This window comes from Galleria mellonella, unplaced genomic scaffold, assembly GCF_026898425.1.
Source record: "Galleria mellonella isolate WM207_F2 unplaced genomic scaffold, CSIRO_AGI_GalMel_v1 utg643, whole genome shotgun sequence".
Classification (NCBI taxonomy): Eukaryota; Metazoa; Arthropoda; class Insecta; order Lepidoptera; family Pyralidae; genus Galleria; species Galleria mellonella.
In genome coordinates, this window is record NW_026442135.1 from 1,053,734 (window position 1) to 1,067,413 (window position 13,680).

At 34.2% G+C, this 13,680-nt stretch overlaps 2 protein-coding genes across 2 annotated transcripts; both read left to right on the plus strand.

Moving 5' to 3' along the window:
• The first annotated feature begins 248 nt into the window (after positions 1 to 248).
• On the plus strand, positions 249 to 3,363 carry LOC113511169 (plasminogen receptor (KT)). Its single transcript, XM_026894780.3, has 4 exons — positions 249 to 457; positions 832 to 962; positions 1,131 to 1,240; positions 2,505 to 3,363. The coding sequence occupies exons 1-4, from the start codon at positions 377 to 379 to the stop codon at positions 2,636 to 2,638; spliced, it is 456 nt and encodes a 151-aa protein (XP_026750581.2). The 5' UTR covers positions 249 to 376; the 3' UTR covers positions 2,639 to 3,363.
• A 1,407-nt stretch (positions 3,364 to 4,770) lies between these two features.
• On the plus strand, positions 4,771 to 13,274 carry LOC113511176 (extracellular signal-regulated kinase 2). Its single transcript, XM_026894786.3, has 8 exons — positions 4,771 to 5,080; positions 5,359 to 5,744; positions 6,321 to 6,527; positions 7,374 to 7,514; positions 8,530 to 8,669; positions 9,304 to 9,502; positions 10,530 to 10,685; positions 11,680 to 13,274. The coding sequence occupies exons 2-8, from the start codon at positions 5,416 to 5,418 to the stop codon at positions 12,095 to 12,097; spliced, it is 1,590 nt and encodes a 529-aa protein (XP_026750587.3). The 5' UTR covers positions 4,771 to 5,080; positions 5,359 to 5,415; the 3' UTR covers positions 12,098 to 13,274.
• The last annotated feature ends 406 nt before the right edge of the window (positions 13,275 to 13,680 follow it).

Genomic DNA, 13,680 nt, shown 5'->3' on the forward strand with positions numbered 1-13,680 from the left:
AAAATAATTAACAGTTTAATAAAAAAATTGTTGAAATATATATTATGGATGACTAACACACTTTTATTTGCAAAATCTTTATCAAATATAAAATAATGATTATTAATATTTTATAAATTGTAAATAATTAAAATATTCTTCTTCTGAAGTTCAAAGAAACATTCGGATTTAAAAATATAATGACATTGACAATATTAAATGACAACTTTAGCACTTGTTGTCTAAAATGACAGTTAAGTAATCTAAGTTACATAGGGAGAGACGACTAGCTAGTTTATTGATACGTTTTTACTTGACATATAAGTATTTGGAAATTTGGATCAAGGGCGTTATTTATTTTTTATAATTCGGAAGTGTTAATTTTTTATTTTACAATATGGGAAATTTAATTAGTATTAATATGGAAGAAAACTTTAAAAAGAACCAAGAATTCATTCAATCAATGAGTAAAATAAGAGTAAGTAGTACAGTTTGGATTTATGGATATAAATATATTGACTGTACCTATGATTACATGTGCATTAAAAAATGTGTTGTAGGTATAAAATCTCTAAGTACCCTTCAGGTACAATATTGACGTAAATATTTGATATATTTCAGAGCATCAAATAGTCAACCTTTAATAATTTATGTTTACGGATTTAACAATTTTAAACTTAAAATAGTTTCAAAGAGAAAACATGGTTTTGTTTTATACCAAAAAATAAATTTATAAATGGAAAAAAATATTTAATAGTTAAAATATGTATAATAACATCAATATGTTATGCATGTAGTAAATATTTAAATTATATTTAGGTGCCAAATATTTAATTTATAACTTCGTTTTAGATGGAAAGACAAATTCAATTACAATATCAGGTACAGGAGCGTCAAATGGCAATGCAAATAGCAAAAAATAGAGACATTTGTTTGTGGTTAACTACATTCTATATTACATCTGCTGCTGGATTGTATACTGGGTAAATTGAGTTTTAATGTGTTTATCACACTGTAAATAAGCATTGTTTTTTTTTGTATTAAAGAAAAATATTCATTATTTATAGAAAAAAAAGCTAGCTGTTGTACTGTAGCAATATTTTTAATGATTTTATTGAAATAATAAAAATTATTATCTTTTTCATTTTCAGTTTTCGAAGAACAAAACGGTCGTATTTTTTATTTCCATTGCTGCCTTTGACTTTTGTAACATTATATTATTGGGATCTCGCATATGGAAATAAAGTACATAGGATCAGGAGTAAGTATAAAATAATTATTGGAAAACTTAATTATTCTAAATGAATGATGAAGTTAAGACCAAAAGTAAGCAACAAATTCTCTGAGTTTTTTAAATGAGTTAGAATATAATGGTAACCCTGCCTGCGCTATTAATATATGCTGGTGGGGCACCAGTAAAAGATAATAGATGAGGACGAAAGATCAATTACTCCATCATGACGAATTTCACAAGAATTAATCATAGTAATTTCCAGGTAAAACAGCCTATCTTTACTTGTTATGGTATGTTAATGGAACAAACAATGGAACTAGCTAGTTAGGGTTGCAAATCCTCATTATTAACAATCACTTTTCTGCTCGAAATTCTCCGAGTTATTCGATGGGCTCCAGGAAGAACTGCATGGAGGTCGACCTGATAAGGTATATTGGGGGAAAGGTATTGTTAGTAATGTGGTTTTAACTGCGGCATTGTTAACAATATACTCTTTAAAGTCGTTCTCCACGAGGTCCTTCCTTAAATATATTGTGCTTAACAGTTGTTGAATTGGTCATGATGCAATAACTGTTAACCATGATAGTTTCCTACATTGATGCCCTGCCAGTATAAACCGATAGCGTTGGTAGTGTCACTATTTCATTTTTACCACTTTAAAAGAGTGAAGTATGTTATTTATACAACTTGGAATAGGAAACAAGCTGATAGAAAGTGGTAATAGTATATTGGAGAGAGGAGAGAGGAATTGTCAATTTCCATAGCTAGCAATACACCCCGACAGGTCGAACTTCACTCGATTTCTCCTGAAAATCATCGTATTTAATTCTTTTTGAATATGCCACTTGTGCTAATTAATCTTACTACATATTTATCTGTCATTTCTTACTGGTGTCCTGTCAACCTATATCGATAGCGCAGGCGAGGTTACCATTTCACTCTCAATAAAAAAAATTGGGTATATTGTTAACAATTGGGTCTTTGAATTTGATTAATTACAAACAGTTCTTTCTACCCGCATATGAATTTTAAAATTAGGCAGATTAGGTGTATCGTCCTTATTGGCTTAATCAAATGCTATGAAATTTAGTATACACATACTATCTGGTATTTGGTATACATCTTTTTATCTTGACTAGTAAAAATATTCTGGTCACGTGGACGATGTCACGGACAAAAAATTCTATCTTATATAATACCTAGACTTTTTTTATTCTAATTTATGCAGTTAATGTTGCGGATTTCAATTAGTTGTTTATAATTTACATGACGTTGACTCTATTATTTGTAGTGGAAGCTGAACATATAATGACACATGAAGCAGACTCCTTAGAATGGCCTTGTGGTTTACCATCACCATCTTCTATAGACCAAGGTGTCATGGAAACAGAAGAAAAAAAGAAGATTCATCCTCCACTTCTATAAAATAATATTTTTCATAATAAAGCTGTTCAGACGTGTGCCTTCACCACTTTGTAGTGAAATGGCAGTTTTAGTAAAATAATAAAAAAAAAAATAGTGAATGCTAGTTTTTCAAAATATGCATTCAAAATAAGAAATTTAAATCATCACTTACTGTTTTATCGTACTAGGATTAGCAAAATTTTTGGAACAATAGATATTTAGGTGAAATAGTTAAATTTTGCTTCATATATTCTTATGTTTGTTTTATTATTTCCATAGTGAAACTAAATCTACAACGATCCATCTCAATTTTTAAGTCTTTTATCAATAATGGTTTCATAATCGTACTTAAAATTGTGACTCACATTTTGGCATCTCATTATATTATATACAGGTATTATTATAGTAGTTTATATTTACTTACACAATTACTTAGGGCTGCTTTAGCATTAAATTCATTCCGTCTTTATCTGTTTGTAGTTAATTTAATGTGATATAGAAATTTAGTCATTAATACTATACATGTTATTTTCATTCAAAAAACTTATAGGTATAAGTATATTAAAATACTTATTTCTGAATTTTTCATTTTTAGTATAAATACCTAATGCATTTAGATTATATTTAATTACTTAGTCTTTATCTGTAAGAAAAGAAACAATAAACCTAAGTACGCTTACTGTTAAAACAATGCAATGATTCTTTTGTTCATGTTAACTTTTTTTTTTTTAATATTATAAGTAGATTTTTTTTATATACTTTTGTTACGTAGTCTTTATTTTGTATTATATATTCTTTAGATATAAATTTACTTAGAACCTTCATTATGTAGATGATAAGTGTACCTTATTTTTTTAGCAGTTTTGTAATACATAAATTCAAACCCGTTGTGTGTCAATCGTAGAAAAGGCACATAAAAAACGTTATTTTCTGAATTACAACATTTGTAAAAAAATATATTTAGTTGTACAAAAGTTATAAATAAATGGATCTTGGTTTATTTCCCATTAGATGTAATTATTTGTATTTTTTTCTGTCTATTAATAGAAAGTTTGATTGACAGATAAATTTGAATAAGATTAATTGTGTTGAGAAATACTAAGTCTAAAAATAACTATAATAACTCAATTAGCTGATATTTTTTTATTTGCTACTTAAAATATTAAACTACTTCAAGTTGATACTTATTGAAACATTTATGACTAATATAATTAACTACTGAATGTGTTTAAACTGTAGTATTCATTGACAAATAAAATTTTACTACGATAATAAAATATAGGTAGCTCAACGAATTAATATTAAAGGGAATTTTTATTGCCTACTTATTGTAGGTAATTTGTATGATGGATGATGTAGCGTTTTGGAACTCGAGATATATTCGTTTTTGTAAAATTTCATTAATGTTAATAAACTCTTCGTTATACAAAATGTGGTATTTTTTATGTACAGATTTGGAATTTATTCATATAAGTATATAAATAGAATAAAGAGTATATATCTTTGTAATATAAATAATTATGCAGACTGTTAGGTATATCTAATATTAATTATTATAGAAATGTGTCGACAAAAGTACGTTGTCATTAATTTATTACATGAGCCCTAAGTTGGTATTCTAGTTGGGTCTAGATGTTTCAGATTATCACAGATGTTCGTTGTCTGGTGATTGAAAAATCAGAATATTATAGTTTGGAGAACACTTTTCAACCGACTTCGGTTCACTTAAACAGAAGGAACTTCTTGATTCAGTCGTTTTTTGTTTGTTACCTCATAACTCGACAGAGTACCGACAAGTTCTAATCCGATTTGGATATTTTTTTTTATCTGAATATACAAACTAATACAATATATAAATGATATACAATCAAATTATCAATTGTTTTTTTTTTTATTAAAATTGACGTATTTGGCATGCAAATTTAATGTATTAATTATTACTAATTAAATCAAAATAACTCGTATTGTTATGTTTGAAGTCGGATTTTTTATAGGATACAATCTTTAATTAAATAAAATTTTCATAGTTATTTAAATATAAATAGTAAGTAATTTTAAATTAATAAATATTTTTTTATTAATTTCATAGGCAAATACGTATGAAGTAAAATAAGAAAGTATACCTATGTTGTGAATACTAATAATTTTACTACGGTATGTCATAAATTATCAGAGGTTAATAACTATTGAATAAATTCTAGACGCCAGTTTATTAAAATTCAAATAGAGTCACGATATATCGATTAAACAAATTATTTATTGTTGTCACATTACTAAAGTTGACATTTGCGGTTTCCATGGTTACTGCCGTTTGTTTGAATTGGGCACCGCCGTAAACAAATGAAACTCGGTGGATTGCAAATCATTGAGTACATATTTTATCCAATATCAACTGAAATACGAATATTAAGTTGTGTATTCAATAAATATGTCATATGAAAAGTGTATCTATTGTTATTTCTGGTAAGTACATTTATAACATTCATTTATTATTCAGTTAAAGTAGTTTGGGTGTAATGACAATTTTTTCAAATAGGACATCGAGTGCTATTGATCTATTTACGGTTGCTTAGCATAAATAATCAATATTTTAAAATGATCGGTGTCACGCTCGGGCATTCTATTCAAATCAGTAGAGTTATTGACTGAAATTTACATTTTATCTGCAAATCGCAGTATGCCTTACCGACGTACGCTGCATGCTCGGTATGTAAATATTATAAGGTAATATTCAATTTTAGTTCCGATTTCGGCAGTCGAATAGCTTAAGATTCTGTTGCTCTATTAAATAATCTCAAATGAACCACAGTCAACAAACCGTTAAGAAGGAAGACCGTAAGAAAGATGGTTCACAGAAGCAAACTCAGAAAAAGAGTCCTGAAAAGAATATGTCGGAAATCGACGAACATATATTAAAGAGGTTTGATGTAAAAAAAAGATTGGGCAAAGGTGCATATGGCATAGTGTGGAAGGCTGTAGATAAGAAGACGAAGGATGTGGTGGCAATAAAAAAAATATTTGATGCATTCCGGAACCAGACTGATGCACAGAGGACATTCAGAGAGATCATATTCCTCCAATCGTTCCGCAATCATCCCAATATTGTGAAGCTACACAGTATACATAGGTATGAATTGAAATATTAAGAAATTCCTGTAGCAAATTTTATTTAAAAACTCAGAAATAATGTTTAGCATTGCTTACTATTCTCTAGGGACTTTTTGATTTATTGTGAAGAATGTTGCTAGTAAAAAAAATAAATTTATACTAGCAATGGTTAGTAGGTACCTGTAAACTCAAATTTTATAATTTCTATGTTAGTATAAAAATATTCATACTTATATAATATTTAGATGTATTTAATAAAAGTCTACTAAAGTTATGAAATTAAAATAAAAAAACATTGTTGTTTTATTATACATACTTAATTGCAACACACAAGTACACAAACACAGTACACACACATACACATGTACACACATATACATACACACAACACAGATGCAGAATGTAAGTATGCTAGTAATGCATATTATTATTATAATTAAAGTCATATATCTGTGAGGGAGTTGTATTTAATGATCTAATACACAGTGTTATAATGATGTCTGTAGGACAAGGCAGTCTAATATGATTTGAGTAAAATGACAATTTTAATCTCTACATGGCCATTTTTGGTATCCTAATATATAATTAATTTCAGAGCACTAAACAACCGAGACATCTACCTCGGCTTCGAATACATGGAGACGGATCTGCACAATGTGATCAAACGTGGGAACATATTGAAAGACATACACAAGCGGTACATTATGTATCAGATGCTGAAAGCGACCAAGTACATACACTCTGGCAATGTGATACATAGAGATCAGAAGCCAAGTAATGTGCTTATAGACAGTGCTTGCAGGTAAACAATTTCGTATTTACCTCACGTATTTGGGGGGGTGGAGGGGGCTGACCACTTCGAGTAAGCACATAATGTACTCTTAGATGTCTTGAAAGTTACACTATTGATTTTGGGATGCGCTTCACCAAAATATTTCATTGAGACAGTTAATTGCAGTCTGCATGGAAGCCCTACTTGCTCTATCGGTATATTTTGGATGATAATGGAATGGTAACTCCGCTTACGTTTACGGTGTACGCTGGCGGGGCGCCAGTGAGAGATGATAGGTGAGAATAAAAAGTCAGGTCAGGTAGCCCATCGATATTTTTTATTTATATTCCAATACACCTGGAATTTAACACGATAGTTTCTAGGGGGACTACGTGGAGGTCGACCTGAATAGGTATATTGTTAGCAATGGGACTGATAGTTCGCAGTACTAACAATCCCTTACCCCCCTGTGAAGGATGGTAGGTAATGATAAAGCAGATCAGTTGGCTCAACGTAACGAATTTATCAAAAATGAACCAGGATGGTTTCCAAAGCTGGATAGCGTGGAAATCGACCTGACACGATAGGTATATTACAATAAAGCCTAACGTCTTCATTACTAATATTTTTTAATTATTTTCATTATTCATTAAATTATTTATATATTATTAAATTAGTGACAAATTCAACAATAAACCAATCACGATGGTTTCCAGGAGGAACCGCAAAGAAGTCGACCTGCTTTGCGGGTGGGTTGTTAAACCCCGTTACTAACAATCTTCCCCCCCCCCCCCCCTCTTCCCCACAATTAGGGTTAGGTCGTAGTGCAGTGTATCCATACTATAGTTTAATATTAATGTATTATAATTCAATCAGAGTGAAGCTAGCCGACTTTGGATTGGCACGCTCCGTGTCCAGTATGTATTCCGGTGGAGAAGATGGAGCAGACCCGTGCCTCACGGACTACGTAGCAACGCGGTGGTACCGTGCACCTGAGATACTCATTGCCAGCAAGAAGTAAGTATTGTGAAATGTAAATGTAATCGCCGTGTGGTCCCGGCATAGAATGGTCCACCCCTTCCTTTCTCGTGGGTGTCGTAAGAGGCGACTAAGGGAAGCCTAACTGTGGTTGCCAACCCACTTATCAAGCTTAACAAATACTGGCAAAACTCCCCTTATGGGGGATACTTATGTCCAGCAATGAAATGGACATAAGGATGGTTGAAAGAAGAATTACGAAAGGTATCTATCGAGCACGAATGAATGGAGATGCACGAAAAGTTGGATCCATAGTCACTAATGATCAGTAATCACCAAGGATCACATATTTTTACATGATAATATTTTTCTAGACCAAGATTGGACTGATAATGAACCGTGATTGATATTATATTGTGTTGTTGTATCAGCCGTTAATTGTCCACTGCTGAGCGTAGTCCCCACTATATATATATATATATATATATATATATGTATGTGTGTATATATGTATATAATTTTCATATATTTTTAATTTGCAAAAGATGCTTTTTTAATTATACAGCACTATCATACCTACTTGTACAACAATTAGTCCATTACCTTAAGATTGTCTTGAAAAGATCGCTCTCAGCAATAAGACCGCCTTACTGTACTTATACAATTGTATCGTTGTGTTTGTAAATTGCCTTGCTTATTTCCTATATTGTAAAATGCAAATAAAGTATATTCATTCATTCATTCATTCAAAAAGGGTTTTGCCAGTAGTTGCCCCGCTTGGCTGGCGAATTGGCAACTGCAGTTTGACATTTGGTGATGTTTTGAGAGGGACGCTGCTGCTCATCCCTCCATCATAAGCTCTCATAGTCGCCTCTTACGATGCCCACGGGAAACGATGGCCTATTCTTTGCCGGGACATCACAGCGAATTATATTGTGTACCTAGTCAAAATGATGGTTACCATTTTTCTTCAAGTTGGTTGCCATTCCAAATATTATAGAAAACATTTTGGGTTGTTAAGAATCATTTATCCATAAGAATTTGTTCTTTATAGCTACACTAAAGGCATTGATATGTGGTCTCTGGGCTGCATACTGGGGGAGATGTTGACCGGGAAACCCCTATTCCCTGGCACTTCTACTGTAAATCAGGTGGAGAGGATCATGGCGGCGCTGCCTAAACCATCTTCTGAAGGTAACTTAGAACTCGTTTAGTTTTGTTAGATCTAAAGTTATATACCTCGTATAAGTGAGAAGGGAATGTTTTCTCTTTTCAATGGGTGGAATCAAAATGGTAATCCAGCCAAATCGGTATACGCTGGCGGGGCACTAGTGAAGGATGATAGACAAGGATGAAGTCAAGTCAGCTGGCTCATTGAGACGAATTCATCAGGAAAATACCGCGATAGTTCCAGGCGGGACCTCGTAGAGGCCGACTACTTTCGTTATCAATAGAAGTTCTACGACTTTCCATATTAGTTGTCAACATTCAACAGTTATCTAGTTCACGCACATGTTGCGACACGTGTCTCTACACGACTCTAAATCAAGCAATTTCAGACTTCCGCAAGATAACACGTAGTTCAGTAAAATATTGACAATGTTTTACACTCAATGGTTGGACACACATTTTGTTTGTTTGATACACAGGATTGACCGGGATGAAAATAGCCTATATCCTCCAGCACCTGAAATAATAAATTTCGTAATGAATTTTGGCTTACATGTGTTATTTGGTTGTGAGCCATTAAAGCGCTAAGAGGTAGCAAAAAACCAATCTCAGCTTTATATTTTATAATATTTGTAAGGATTTATATATTGTCCTGCAGACATATCAGCAGTATGCAGCGGTTACGGTTCCTCATTAATACGGGAGCAGGCGGCCTCTGCCAGTGGTGGAACTTCATTAACCGCACTGCTCTCCTGTGCCCCACGCGACGCGGCTGACCTCGTCCAAAGACTCCTTGTCTTCAATCCGGCGAAGAGGCTTAGCGCTGAGAGAGCGCTGGACCATGAATATGTTGGGAAGTAAGTAAATAAACAAGTCTGTTTAAGTATTTTTTTAAAACAAATGTTTATAATGTAATCCGCCATCTTGTGACAGCGGCCATTTTGAAATTACATTTATTGTACCGTTACCCAATTTTTAAGTATTTTCTATTTACACAGCATGTAATTAACCATCGGTCATATGATACGACCACCATATTATACAGCGTTCATGGCGTAAATGGTAATGCATGAGTTCACGTATTGCCATTCTTGAGGACTAAGATCTATTCGTACTGCAATTCATACTGGTTATTTGGGAGCTAGTAACGCAGAAAATAGCTAACACAAAGCAACGATGAAACGATTCCTGATCGAGCCAATTTAGGAAACGAACTTTTCTATACTAACTGAAGTCGGGGTGTTCTGGAATATAATATATTTATATATATTGTAAGCAAGGGTGGATTTGTCTCTGAAAGAGATCTCTTCTAGCCAACCCAATACAGTGGGAAAGCATGTCATTAGCGGTCAGTTAAAGTGCACTAGTGCTGTACGAACAATTATTAATACTAATCATTGCATAAGCTGCCTGATGGAAAGTGGTAACCGTCGCCTATAGACGTGAGCAGTACCATGAACATAACATGTTTCGCACATGATACCCCCCATGCGTTGCCATTCCTGAGGACTCAGGTGTTATTCCTCTGTACCCAGTAAATTCACACTATATCCCACCCTTTAAACCGAAACACAGCCATGCAAACACAACTGCTTTACGGTTGAAACACGAATGGGACAGAGGTACCCAAGCAATCGACTTTTGTACAAAGTCTCCCTCTGGTGAAATAAGCTATAAATAAACAGTTAAATGAAATATTAATATATATTATAATATTACATAAATACATAAATATAATACCTAATAATAATGCAGAACATCTTAGCTAGATGATCAGGAGTTTAGAATAATTGCGTGGTATTCACATCTTATGGATATCTTGGATATGTGGTTGTTTTTTACATACTTGGCTCCATTTGGTAGTATTAGATTAACTTTTGGTAGATTCCATCGTGAGCGCGACGAGCCTACGTTACCATCAGACGTGCTGCTACCACTCAGGGACGATAAGCAGGTATCCGTGGATGACTACAGGAACAAGCTGTACAGCATCATGGCCAAGGGATCCAACTCCAACGGTCAACTGAAGAAAATGCACAGGTAAGTAAAGTGGAAATGGTCCTTGTATTGCGTATATTTTGTATGTGATTTGTATTGGCAAAAAAGATGAAGGCGCAACTGATGGACAGTGGAGAACACCACCCATAGTCATGTATAACATCATGAATGTGAGAGAAAAGAAATGGTTCGTAATGGGGTCTAACAGTTTTACTGCTAGCAATATACTCTACAGGTCGATCTCCACGCGGTTACCTCTGGAAACCATCGTGGTTAATTCCTGTTGAATTTGTCACGATGGGCTAACTGATCTGCTTTCATCCTCACCTATCATCTCTCCCTGGTGTCCCGCCAATGTATGTCGATAGCGTAGGCTCTTTCATATTATATATACTATTTCATATTCACCCATTTAAAAAAAAACCATCATCATGAATGTCAAAACTTTGAACAAAGAAATGGGAATGTATGAAGTGTATCATGGACAGTTCTTATGCGTTGCCATTCCTAAGGATTATCGTAGTAGTTTTCCGGACCCAGTAAGTGCTATATCCTAATTTTCAAACCGAAGCGCAGCACTGGAGGCAGAGTTTAGCATCTGAAATATATGAAGACAGAGGTACCTGTATAAATGCTATTATACAAGGTAAAAGAACTTATGGATAGAGACTCTGTGAGGTCGATCACCACTTGAGAGGATCCCCGGAAAACATTCTGTCTGATTCCTGGTTAAGTCCTCACGATGTGCGAACTGATTTCTTTTTAAAAGGCCGATAGCACACCTGCAATGCCTTTGGTGCTCTGGGTGATTATGGGCGGCAGTAGTCACTTATCATCAGGTGACCTGCATGCTCATTTTCCTCTCATGTTATAAAAAAAAAAACTGGTCTGCCCTTCTCACCTCCCTTCGCTGGTATTCCGGTAAAATCAATAGTGTATGTGGGATCATAATTTTCATTTTAATTGTATAGATAATAATCAGCTATTAATTTTCTTCTTTCAATTTAGAATTTCACGCTGCAAAATTTTATTACAGCAGCAAATCGCATCCCCTGCCGTCAACCGCCAGCAAAAGCAGCAAATCCATCCACGAAGCCGAAAAATACAAGCCAAAAACCGTATCAGCCGACCAGAAGACCCGCGCGAAGAAACCAATCAAGGAGTATAGGTCAGAGCAGCTCATTAACAAGCCACTACGAGCCACCAAAGTGTATAGCCACGACTGGCTGGAGACCAGCTGCCAAGGCGACTACTTTCAGCCACTAAACAGCCACCAGAGTCCTTCCGACCATGGGTTCTTGAATGGGAACAAGCCGTCTTTACAGCAAAGAAGGAATTCTACTTCGTTCTCCACTGTGACTATAGGCGGGGATGCTGACTATGGACTCAGGAATCAGAGGCATGGGGTCATCACTGCCAGTGCCCTAATGGACCTCCGTACAAGCATACGTTGAGGTGAAGGTAAGGTGGCGTGGAATGAATCTCATTTCGTTAACATAGTCCAGGAGCTGGTAGCAATTTCGAGTATATATTATACTTTTGTAAAAGTTGAATTTTGTTTAATCTCAACATCACCCAAATATGGAAACGTATATCAGAGTAACATTTTTATCTGGAATTCACGAGTTGGTATTTTTTTTTTATTTTTTGATATAGTCTTTTTTTCAACCGACTTCAAAAACAAGGAGGTTCTCAATTTCCTTTTGTTACTTCTTATTTGCGTCAATTATAAACCAATTTGGGAAATTCTATGTTTATCTGAAAGGATATACTTGTACATGGGGTCCTTAAAAATTTTATTAAAATTTCTTTTTGTAGTTTTTAAATATAATAACGTATTTTTCCATAACTGCAATCGATTTTTTTTAACAATATAAAGTTTTGTCGTGTGATCCCGGAATAGAATAGGCCACCCCTTCCTTTCCCGTGGGTGTCGTAAGAGGCGACTATAGAAGGGCGAGGGATGGGCAGCAGCGTTCCTTTTAAAATATCTCCAAAGCCTTACTGCGGCTGCCAATCTTTCTGTCACGCGTGATAACTACTGGCAAGACACCCCCCCCCCCCCTACATTGGACTGGACAGTGGACATTTAACGGCTGGATATGATGATGATGAAATTATTTCATATATCGTATTTTTAAATTCTTAAATATCTGTTAATCCTTTTATACATATCTTTCTTGTATAATCTTCTTCTTCTATCTATCTTCTATACTTATAATAAATCTGTACAGAGGTCAATTCTGTACATGAAATATATTTCCAAAATAACTATCAAGGGGTGATTGGTGATAGATACTGATGCCAAAAATGCAATCAGTAAAATTTTTGTCTGTCTGTCTGTATGTTCGTTATAGAAACAAAAAGTACTCGACGGATTTTAACGAAACTTGGTACAATTATTCTTCATACTCCTGGGCAGGTTATAGTATACTTTACATCACGCTACGATCAATAGGAGCGGAGCAGTGAAGGGAAATGTGTCTGTTACATCAAAACCACTGAACCGTGAGGAAGGACATAGGCTACTTATTTTACGAAAAACGACGGAAACGCGGACGGAGTCGCGGGCAAAAGCTAGTAATAAATATGATGTAAAACATTATTGTAAATTATTTTTAATTTTTTTTTTTTTAATAATTAAGTAGTGCAGTCCTACTAAAAAGCCACTTTAAATGTAACAAAATCAGTTATTTTAGTCTAAAAAGTAAATTACTGAACCGATATTGATAAAATTTCTATGGGACCCATCTTTAAGTATATCCTTTCAGATAAAAAAAGAATTTTTCAAATCGGTCTACAATTGACGGAGTTATGAGGTAACAAACAACACAAGTAACACGAGCTCCCTGCCAAGGTTTTCCCAAGAGACTACAGCATGGGGTTCTTCAAAAGGGGGGTAGAGAGGTTTCTTCAGGGTCGGCAACGCGCGCCTGATACCCCTGGTATTGCAGGTGTTCATAGGCTATGGTAACCACTTACCATCAGGTGGGCCGTATGCTTGTTCGCCACCTCAGTGGTATAAAAAAAAATACAA

Excerpts from the sequence above, each read along its gene's own strand:
- LOC113511169 (XM_026894780.3), top strand. The coding sequence starts at position 377 with ATGGGAAATTTAATTAGTATTAATATGGAAGAAAACTTTAAAAAGAAC. Across the intron at positions 963-1,130 it reads GCTGCTGGATTGTATACTGG|TTTTCGAAGAACAAAACGGT; the intron begins GTAAATTGAGTT and ends TTTCATTTTCAG. Across the intron at positions 1,241-2,504 it reads TAAAGTACATAGGATCAGGA|TGGAAGCTGAACATATAATG; the intron begins GTAAGTATAAAA and ends TATTATTTGTAG.
- LOC113511176 (XM_026894786.3), top strand. The coding sequence starts at position 5,416 with ATGAACCACAGTCAACAAACCGTTAAGAAGGAAGACCGTAAGAAAGAT. Across the intron at positions 7,515-8,529 it reads ATACTCATTGCCAGCAAGAA|CTACACTAAAGGCATTGATA; the intron begins GTAAGTATTGTG and ends TGTTCTTTATAG. Across the intron at positions 10,686-11,679 it reads CAACTGAAGAAAATGCACAG|CAGCAAATCGCATCCCCTGC; the intron begins GTAAGTAAAGTG and ends ATTTTATTACAG.